Source organism: Diabrotica undecimpunctata, unplaced genomic scaffold, assembly GCF_040954645.1.
Source record: "Diabrotica undecimpunctata isolate CICGRU unplaced genomic scaffold, icDiaUnde3 ctg00000623.1, whole genome shotgun sequence".
Lineage (NCBI taxonomy): Eukaryota > Metazoa > Arthropoda > Insecta > Coleoptera > Chrysomelidae > Diabrotica > Diabrotica undecimpunctata.
Window position 1 is genome coordinate 160,484 of NW_027311922.1, and position 11,570 is coordinate 172,053.

Genomic DNA, 11,570 nt, shown 5'->3' on the forward strand with positions numbered 1-11,570 from the left:
AGGGTGCGGGACGTGCTGCCCGTGCACCCCAGCTGAACCAATCCTGATCCTCGTTGCAGGTCCCGTCTCTGGATCAATCTCTGGTGAATGAAGTTCCCAGATGCACCGGTGTCGACTAAGATCTTCACACGTTGTCCGTTGATCCTTCCATGGAGTTGGGGGAGGTCTGTCGTCGAGGGTCGTGTCTGAATCGGGTTCAGTTGGGGCACCATCTTCACAACAGGGTTTAGTTGGCGCCCCTGTTGGCGTTTCCCTGGTTCTGAGGTAGTGGAGGTGGTGGTTGGCTCATCGGTGGCATCCTGGACTGTCTGTTGGGGTTCCTCCATTCCTCGATCGCTTCAGGGTGGCGTGGTGTGTTGTTTTGACGTGGGGGACGGTAGTGCTGTCGCTGTCGGGATTGTTGCTGGGATTGATGTTGGGGTTTGTTAGCGACGGTGTTCCGGCGGGTATCAGCTTCCATTCCTTGGGCTATTGTTAGGAGGTCCTCCTCGGTCTTTGGAATGTTCACTCGTAGGCAGATCGCGATGTCGGGTCTCAGTTGGTTTACGATGGTGATACACCTCTGGTCCTCAGGGGTGTATGAATATAATGCAAAGAAAAAAATGTTTCTAAGTGTTTCTTGACTTACGGAAGAAACAACTTAGGACAGAAATATAGATAAATGAAATATGTAAATGTGAGAGTAAAATATGGAAATATTTCTAAGTGTTTCTTAACTTACGGAAGAAACGACTTAGAGTGGAAAAATAAAATACTCAAAATATAAAACGAGAAATGCAAAAAAAAATGAAACAGATTATAGAAATATGTCTAAGTGTTTCTTGACTTACGGAAGAAACAACTTAGAATAGAAAATAAACAAGAGAATCAAATAAATGCACAAATATTTATAAGTGTTTCTTGACTTACGGAAGAAACGACTTATAAAAGAAAATAAGAAAAATCAAATATAGAAAAGATGTGAAAATATTGCTAAGTGTTTCTTGACTTACGGAAGAAACAGCTTAGCATAAAAGAGAAAATGAAAGAAACAAATGTATTAAGTATTTTCTTAACTTAAGAAAGAAAATATCTTAGATAAAATATCGGAAATAATAATGCAACAATGATTATGAAAATATTTCTAAGAGTTCTTTGACTTACCGGAAAAGAACGGCTTAGACAAACAATTAAAATAACAAGTCAAATATGCAGAGAAATATTTCTAAGAGTTCTTTGACTTACCGGAAAGAACTACTTAGACAAAGTACAAATCAAAATATAAAATAGAAAAAGCAAGATAAATATTTCTAAGTGTTCTTAACTTACGGAAGAACAACTTAGACACAAAATACAAGAAAAATAAACAATCAAAATAACCAATTAAAATATCAAACAATCAGTATATGAACAAATATAGATCAAAATAATATTCTAACCTGAAAAGGTCTGAATATACAATAATGCTAAAATAAAAATGGTATATAAGAAATCAGAAATAAAACAATAACTTAGTAGGAACAATAATAGCACCGACTAGGTCTACAGTAGAAGAGGCAAGCTCGACTGACCGATGAGGGAAAATCTACCTGCTTTTATGTAAAACAAATCCTTTGTTTTACGTAGCGAAAGTGGAATTTCCCTGCATCGAATCAATTAGAAATTTGGATTTGGTCAACCTTGGAATTCCCAAGTATTTTAACCGATATCCAAATTCCTTGATGCGTCGAGGACAATACCTTTCTTTCCAATATTAACTGCCTTATAGTCTTCATTTATAAGATGTTTTATATACATTATGTTAGGTTGTTCAGATGAAAACTTGAGGCTTGATATTTTGGAAAAGTTAACTTTTTCCTTGTCATCTGTATGGCTTTTTTTCGTAATTTCGCTTTGGAGTTCTTTAAAAGAAAAAAAGTCGGATTGTTTCAATACAATTACCTCAAAGCAGTTTTTTCTTTTACATTTTCTCACAGCTTCGTACCAATCGTCTGGAATATACACTTGTTTTAATCGATGACGCTTATACTTTTCAATTACTGCGAAGTCACGGTCACATGGTAATCTCGTATGCCCTACTACCAAGTATTTGTGCTCAATAGAAGTGAAAATGCCTTCTATAGTAAGTTGTTGCCATAAACAAATTAGAGACCAATTTTTGTTTTGGCCGCTGCAGTTATCTGTATACACTATAAGTTTATTAGCAGTGGTTCTATTAGTTCGAAAATGTTTATATAAAATGCTGGCAATTTCATCGCTACCTCGCTTGGCAATGTTTTCTGGCCACATGTACATGAAGGCCTTTCCACTAATACAGTCATGGATGCCGAGGTTATAAACCCATGCCTTTCTCAAATAGAACGCTGCTCCCACTGTTAAATTTGGCACTGGCATTGCCTGTTGTAGGTCAAAGCTGATAACCATTGCATTTCCCGTGGCTTTAGCCTCTTCTGTGTCCTTTTTCATTAGATCCTGCATGGCCTGGGCACGTCTTTGATGTAACTCCAAATCAATTTTCAGTGTCTTTGCAATTTCTATGTCAGCTTCATTACTAATTTTCACATTCATTGAATCACATACTTTACAAGTATCGCTCTTAGGTAACTTAAAGCCTATATTAAATTCTGAGCAGAATATGCGCCTATATTTGTTTTGGGTTACTGCCACAAAATTATTTTGGCGGCACCACTCAAGATAATAATCATGATATAAACTGGAAATTGAAATATCGGAATCTAGGTAGACTTTTGTTGGGTTTTTTTGTCTGCTGTAATGGCTTGTGTATTTTGGTATCAAATTAATATGCTGTCTAACATACTCACAGTGTTCTTCTGGTATTTTCTTGTTGTTGTTGTCATGCTTACCTCTTTCATCTGACTTTGGAGTAGACGCACCTTCTTTATTTTGGTGAACCAGTCTTTCAATACGTTTTTTTGAAATGCCGTGTATGGCAAGAAACTCTTTCTTACAAATTTCAATTTCATCTCCATTTACTTTGACTCTATATTTAACTGATACATTTCTGGACGAATGAATTCCTTTTGTTTTCTTTGGGTAACTTCTCTTCTTTGGAATTACTGTCATAGTTGAGAAGAGGTAAATATTTTGCTTGTCATAATTACCCAGGTTCCAAAAGGCATTAAATATATCATTTTCCTTACCTGCCAAAAGCTGTCTACACTGTTTTGTGCAACCGCAAGGCGCACCTAATTTTTTTGGTACTATTTTCTTCCCTTTTGTATTTATATATTCGTGACCTAGATTTCTTTTAGTCTTGCGCTTAATTTTTTTATGCCGTTGGGTATTCTTGTGTCTCCATCTAGAAGGCGCCTTCTTTTCTGGAGTTGGCAAGACACCTCGAGAAGTCTGTGGGGTAAAAACCTCTTCATTCTCCTACAATAAAATAGGTATTTTACTAAAAAGGGATAAGCCACAAAAAACCTTTAGAACAGGATAAGCCACAAAAAACCTTTAGAAAAATCCTAATGTTTTTAGGTTCGAAAAATGTAACATAAGGGGACAAGCCACATATTTAATAAACTTACCATTTTTAAGTTGATATTTTCCGAATCGCTGCTATTTCCGGACACTGTATAGTCTTTGTCATCTTCGCTTTTATTTAAAAATGGATCTTGGTCACTGTGATCAGAATCAAACTCAGAAAAGTCTATTTTCCGTTTACATGCACGGGAATGTTCCGCCGCCATGTTGATTGCTACTGTGGCTTGTCTCGTTATGTTGAAAAATAAAGTAATGGTGACACAACGGGACTTAACTACAGCGGCGCCATCTATAAGAAAAAAGCTGAAATTTTCTCTTCGGGACATTAATACGGTCTTAAAGTGGGCGATTTCTACTTTAACTCAATTTTGATGAAATTGTGGCTTGCCCCCTTCTGGTCCCAAGGTCTTCAATTGTAACGTGTATATTAACCCATTAACGCCCAAATTTTCTTTTTTTTTGCATTTTTAACGTAATTTTTTGTTTCGTAATATATTTTGAGGTACAAAATGATGTCCTATCAAAATTTTTGTTTTTTGTGTTCAAATTTTTGGAAAAACAACTGTCCTCATTTGAGGACGCTGGGCTCAACTACTATAAAATTAAAGACAAAATTTAGTTTAACAAAATAAGTTTATTTAGTTGTTTTTCAAATTATTTTCATATTATACACTATGGAGATAAAAAATGTTTATATAAATCCTATATTTTTTTATGAAATTGTTCAAAACAAATTGATACGCAAAGCGTTGCATTACATTTTTGGCAATATGTTCGTGGTTTTGACGTACAGTCTCGATTTTGACATCTTCGTTGTTTTTCCCGTTTTGCTATAATGTGATTTTTACTATCATATCTAATGTCTTCACAGATATTGCTTCTTGATGTACTTAGAAGACTAAGTGGTCGACCTTTGCTTATTCTTACGCCATGACCACGTTTTAGATACGAAGTAGCTATTTGTCTCCTGTAGTCTTTGATGGATATATTGTTTTCTCCTTTATGTATCATATTATACAGCACGCACCCATTTACTATAGCCATATCTATCATTCGTGTAAAAAGACACCAATACCATTTTTTTCCTCTGACAGGTATATGGTGTTTTTCTAATAGCCAGTCATGGTGATCCACGCCACCCATATGTTTGTTATAATTGGAAAAAGCGGATGGTTGGCTCACTTGTACTTTATTTTTTTCCTTCTTACTCCATCGTTGAACCTGATTGGTGGGAAAAACCGTATCATAGTTAGTTCCAACAGAAACACAATTACTGTCGTTCCATTTGCATATTAGTATTTTGTTGTTTTTGTCAAAGCACCAGTCATACGCGCCTGAGGTTCTTTTTGTAGGTCGTTTGATTGTTTAGTAGGACACTTTGCAGTTCGGTTTTCTCTAATAGTTCCCGTAGCGCGATACCCCTTTTCTTTTAATTGGCAAAGGAGACTGTAACTTGTAAAAAGTTATCAAAATATACAATATGTCTCTGTGGGTTTTCTACGATACTCAGCATGTTAGAAACAACTCTTGTACCTAAAGGCTCAGTTGATTCCTCTCCCGAAGCTTTTCCACAATAAAGAGCAAAATTGTAACAATAACCATTATCGCCACACAGCGCCCACAGTTTAAAACCAAATCGAATTGGTTTGGCCCTAATGAATTGTTTTAGTGAATTATGGCCGTAATACTTCACTATCATTTCATCTACTGATAGATTTGGTGATACACTCCTCATTGTTGGAACCGCGCATTTAGAAGATTTAGCAAAGGTCTAATTTTGAATGACTTATCATGTTTGTTATTGTCAGCTTCGGAATTATTTGCAAAATGGATTAGATGCTTTATTTCTAAATATGCATTACGACTTAATGCATTTTTTACAAGCGGTATTCCCAAGTCTTCTTGTTCAGACCAGTAGTCCCTCTCGCTGGGTAATTGGTGGTATCCAGTAAAAATTAGAAATCCAATAAAAATTTTAATTTCTTCAGCTGTTATTGAGTAACCATGTTTATTTTTTTGCTCTGTAGCATAGCGTTGTGTTTCTGTTATGATATGGTTGTAAACAACTTTATCAAAAAACATTTTAAAAATTTGTAGTGGAGTGTATTGACGTACCTGCCTCTTTATTTATTTAATGCTTGATTTATGCTTAAATTAAATATTAAACAGTAAAATCTTTTAACTAAATACCTTTTGAATTAAAAGCCGCCTCTGAATAAAGCAAGTATGGTAACATAATCAGAACTATTCACTCTTCAGGCAAAGTATATTAACATTTGTTTTACGCTTCCACATTTTTTAATTACCAGTAGGTATATATAAACACATACGGTTTATTTAATCAGTATGGTTTTAATAATGTTTGAAATTATTTTCTTATAGTTAACTATTTTAAATGTAAAATTGTGACTTATTTTCCATTTAAATAGTTAACTAATATGGTTTTAACCACTAAAACCAATTTGCATAATTACTACTTAATTAATAAATAAAAAAGATATAGAAAGATAAATTTTATTATTTAGAAACTTAACTAATGTACATTATTACTAATCTTAAACATATTACTAATTACTAAAGTACTAAATACTAAACATAACTTACTAAATTACTAAAATACACTATTTTTTAAAAGAACTGAAAATTTTACTCATGTCTGCTTTAATGTTTTTTATTATTATTTCGGAATTTGTTTTTTTTATTTTATTTTCTTTTGCTTCCATTTCAATTTTTTTTCTTGTTGTAAAATTTGATCGTGCTCAATTTGGCAACTTCTGAGTTTGTCTTTTAATATACTAAAAGACTGGAACTGCCCATATATAATTGTGTAGTGTTCCTCTAAACTTTTAGAAAATCTATCAATTTTACTGGCAGTCCAGTCTTCCGATGAAGATGAACCAGAAGTTGAAGCTGCTGCTGCTGGAGGCTGCAATATATCCATTGTGTTTAACAGATCGTTAAGCATATCATCATCTAAGGTGAGATCAATCTAAGACAAAAAAGTATATTAGAATAATAATTTATTAAAAAAACATAGAATGTTTCCAAACAATTTAAAGTTTTGAATAGAATTTAAACAAAATAATTAGTTAGAAAATAATATCGAAAGAATGTTTAAAACAATTTATTATGGCGCCCAAATACTAACACATATATTTTAGGTAAGATAAAAAGTAACATTACAACAATAAATCCAAAATATAGAAAACAGAATGTTTAAACAATTTAGGTTTTAAACATATTTTAAGCGAGTTAAAAATAATATCAAAACAATAAATAGAAAATAAAAAAAATACTTACAGATTTTTTTTGTTGTTGGGTTTCCAGCGGTTTTAATTCCGGCACAGATTTATCCAATTTTGGTTTTTTTACAATAACATTTTGATGAATTTTTAAATTTTTAGACATTTTGTTGTGTGGTTTGTTTAATTAAATTGTATTGAAAGACTGATAGTGTAAAGGCACCTCTTCTCCAATATATACAACCAACCAAAGAAAAAAAATTGCAAACAAGATCTGCTTATTTTTAAAAATAAAATGTACTGTAAAGGACGACAAGTACCAAGGTCTAGTAACTTTTAACAAGAATAAAAATTAAATTGCAGACAAGATCTGCTTATTTTTAAAAATAAAATGTACTATAAAAAACGAGAAGTACCAAGGTCTAGTACCTTTTAACAAGAATAAAAATTAAATTGAATACACTTTCAGAAAACATTGACTGCAAATAAGAATTCAGAAGACATGCAATCCAAAATTAATGCAACTGTTTTATTTTAAAGCAATATTTACACCCAAAAGTATATATATTTGACAAAAATTGAATTTTTAAGTTTCTAGTCAATGACCGCTAGTCATCCTTTGTTAAAATCGCGATAGATTTGTATTCGCGTAACTGGTCCTGATGAAAATAAATTTAGTTTAAAGCGTTATTTTTCAAAGCATAGAAGGGCATTCTAAAAATATATATATAAATTGTAATTAAGAAAAAAATTCGCTTTCCATAGACACCTAATACCATATATGTCTTACATAAAATTGAATTTATTAGGGTTAGGTCAATGACTATCAGAAACACATTTTACGTTCAAGGCAATCGACCGAGACCGCAATTAAGAAATTCTTCATTTACTCAACCAACGACAAATATGGGATGGGAAGGTTAACTTAAAATATAGGGTGATTTAAATCGAAAATTATATATATATATATATATATATATATATATATATATATATATATATATATATATATAATATATTAATATCAAATTTTAAAAAAATGAAAAAATTCTTAGGAATTTAATAGTACAAATAATAGTTTTTAACATATACAAGACAATTAAAATTGAAGGTACCTCTAAGTTATTCAAATTATTATCTTACAAAGTGATCCAAATAAAAGATTTGTATATAAAACTTTTAGGAATGTAAAACAATACTTTTTAAAATATACAAGACAATCCCAATTAAAGTTTTTATAAGTTCTTCTTCTTTCATGTATATATTACTCTTGATGTTGTTACTATTACTCTATCTGTTACTCATTGATGTTGTTCCTCTTACATCTCCGTCATATATCTGCTCTAGCTATGTCCCATACAGTCTTACCATCGATTTTTCTAAGGGTTTTTATCTTTGCTGTTTCTAGCATCCTTTTTGTCCTCTATGTCTTAGGTCATGCTCTGCCGCATATGTCATTATTGGTCTAATGACTGTTTTGTAAATCGTACCTTTCGTATCTTTCCCAATATTTTTATTTCTCCATATTGTTTCGTTCAGGCAACCTGAGACTGTGTTTGCTCTATTTACTTGTGCTTCTACTTCCGTAGCTATATAAATGTCTATTCTTACAAGTTATTAAAAATTATACCTAAATAGGGTGATCCATATTGAAAATGTGTAATTAGAAAGATAAGAGAATTTATACAAAAGCAAATAAAAGAAATATTAGCACAAATGTTAAATGGTGGAGGGTTGAAAGGTCAAAATCAAATTATTATCTTACAGAGTGATCCAAATAAAAGATGTGTATATAAAACTTTTAGAAATGTAGAACAATACTTTTTTAAAATATACAAGACAATCCCAATTGAAGTTTTTTATAAGTTCTTCTTTCATGTATATATTACTCTATCTGTTACCAGTGTACCTTCCGTAAGTCGTTTTCGTGGTCTTTTCACTTCCTATTGGGAAACCGTCTCTCGCCGTCTTTACTACTCTATTTATTGTCATTCGGCTTACATGATCGTCTCATTCTACTTCTCCATTTCTTACCCACTCCGTGATGTTATTCCCCTTACATTTTTGTCGTATATCTGTTCTGTTTATAGAAGAATGCTGAGAATATCATGGACAGCAAGGATCACGAACAAGGAAGTTCTAGAAAAAATGAAGAAGGACCCAGAGATTGTGTTTACGATCAAACGCATAAAATTGCAATATCTGGGACACGTTATGAGAAATCAGCACCGTTACTCCCTGCTGCAGTCTATATTGCAAGGTAAAATCAAAGGTAAGCGAGGACCCAGTAGAAGGAGAATATCACGGCTGCGGAATTTAAGAACATGGTTTAAGAAAACCTCAACGGAGCTGTTTCGAGCCGCAGCGAGCAAGGTCATGATTGCCAATATGATTTCCAACATCCGAAACGGATAGGAACCAGAAGAAGAAGATCTGTTCTAGCTCTGTCTCATAGCGTTTTACCATCGATTTTTCTGAGGGTTTTTATCTCTGCTGTTTCAAGCATTCTTTTTGTCCTCTCTGTGTCAGGACATGCTCTGCCGCATATGACATTATTGGTCTAATGACTGTTTCGTAAATCGTATCTTTCCCAGTATTTTTATTTCTTCATATTGTTGCCCTGTCAGGCAACCTGGGGCTCTGTTTGCTCTATTCACTTATGCTTCAACTTCCGTAGCCAGATGGATGTCTATTTTTATACGTTATTGAAAATTATATTTTAAATAGGGTGATTCATATTGAAAATGTGTAATTAGAAAGATAAGAAAATTTATACAAAAGCAAATATCTTAGCATAAATGTTGAATGGTGGGGGAAACCGGTTCCAATCAAGACCGGTGAGAGTCAAAGGCAATGTCGAGGTCAAGGTCAAGTTCAAGACCAATGTCAAGGTTAAGGTCAATGTCGAGGTCAAGAGCGTGGTTAAGGTCAATGTCAAGGTTAGGGTCGAAGTCAAGGTCAAAAATCAATGTCGAGGTCAATGTTAAGGTCGAAGGTTAATGTCGAGTTTGAGGTCAAGGTCAATGACCAGACCAAATGTTTAAAACATTTTTTTAGATTTAAGTTTAAAACATTTACTTCACACCATATTTAAGAACACCATCATTTGAGAACGATTAGACAAATAATGTTTGATCCGATTTGAGATATTATCGCTAATGCCATAGCCACAAAGTTTGGCAATCAAGATCTCATGATTGACTTTATCGAAAGCTTTTTAGAAATCAGCATAGATTGAATCGACCTGAGAACCAGACTCCAATCAGTTAATGATAAAATTTGTATAATACACGAGATTTGTAACTGTGGATTTACCTTGGCTAAAACCATGTTGTTCACCAATTATTGTTTTTACAATCAAAACTTAATATTCTATTTACAAACAAATCTAATAGTTTTGGTAACTGTGACTGTATACAAACTGCACGGTAATTTTCAGCATTATCTTTCTGACCAGACTTGAAAATTAATGTTAAAAAACTAGATTTCCAGAAATCAGGAAATATCTCTGATGTTAGTGATAGGTTAAATAAATGGTGTATTGGATTTGCCAAAGTGTATACACATTTTTTTTTAAATACAATGGAACTTCGTCAGGTCCCTTGGTAAGTTTCCACGGGCTACTCAGAATTTCATCAATTATTTCCTTAATGTCAACAACATAATTGCTTAAATTCGCAGATTTCTCAAATTTAAAAATAGGAATTTGATTAACTACAACATCATTGTAGACAGTTGAAAAATATATCGCAAAAATATCAACGATTTCTTGACTATTTTCCCCAGTATAGTCTCCATACTTAATAACTGTTGGTAACATATGTGAGTTTCTTTTACTATTTATAAATTTCCAGAATGATCTAGGGTTTTGAGATATATTGTTTTCAGTTTCCTGAACATGTCGTGTATAGTGAATTCGTAAGTTCTTTACACTGAGTTCTAATACTTGAAAATATATTATAATCTTCTTCCCTACCTGTCTGTTTGAATGTTTTATGAGCAGTTTTCTTTTTTAATATTAGCGATTTTAGATCACAGTTATACCAATTAGGATATGTGACTCGTTGATATGAGACTCGTTGATATTTTTGTTGATGAGAATTAATTTCCAATCAATCTCAACCAAAAGATAATTTATGCTAAAGTAATCACCATTTCTGAAACCTACAAAGTATTCTTCATAATTTAAAGTTGATGAGTTAACATTAACAAACAATCAGAAAGAAACTGGAGTCTGATGGACACTTTTGTCAAACAAGGGATCTGATGGTTCCGACACAATTATATTAGATAAACTAGAAAAAACCAAGTCAAGAAAAGTATTTCTGCTATTAGGTATCACATTAATTTTAGATAAATTACAATAACTGGCAGTATTACATAAATCATTAGCAGGAGAATTGGGAATACATTGAACTCTTATTCCAAATTCATCATTTATCCATTTAACATTGGGTAAATTATAATCACCGCATATAATCATATCACTATCTGGAAAGTTTTCAAAAATAAATTCAACACTACTACAATGATCAATGTAACACTGCTGTTCAGACGCAGGAAGGATGTATACAGAACCCAAAATAAGCATTTGATTGTGACGCTTAAGAGACACAAAAACTTGTTCAATATTATTTTGTGGTATAACAACTTCACACACTTGTAAATATTTAGATGTAGCTATCAGAACACCTCCTCCACGTTGCTTATGACTTGTTAGATGATTTCTATCGGCTCTAAAAATGCTGTAATTGGAAATTCCCAACTCAGCATTATTAAAGTCAGAATTAAGCCAGGTTTCAACTAGGTATAATTATATTATAATCAGAACAAGCAACCGCCTGTTGT

The 11,570-nt window shown here is 32.7% G+C and overlaps 1 protein-coding gene across 1 annotated transcript; it reads right to left on the minus strand.

Moving 5' to 3' along the window:
- Window positions 1-285: 285 nt before the first annotated feature.
- Window positions 286-10,052, minus strand: LOC140431289 (uncharacterized). Its single transcript, XM_072519222.1, has 5 exons — window positions 10,038-10,052; window positions 6,349-6,469; window positions 3,525-3,769; window positions 1,921-3,372; window positions 286-468 (listed from the first exon to the last, which is right to left on the minus strand). The coding sequence occupies exons 1-5, from the start codon at window positions 10,050-10,052 to the stop codon at window positions 286-288; spliced, it is 2,016 nt and encodes a 671-aa protein (XP_072375323.1).
- Window positions 10,053-11,570: the final 1,518 nt, after the last annotated feature.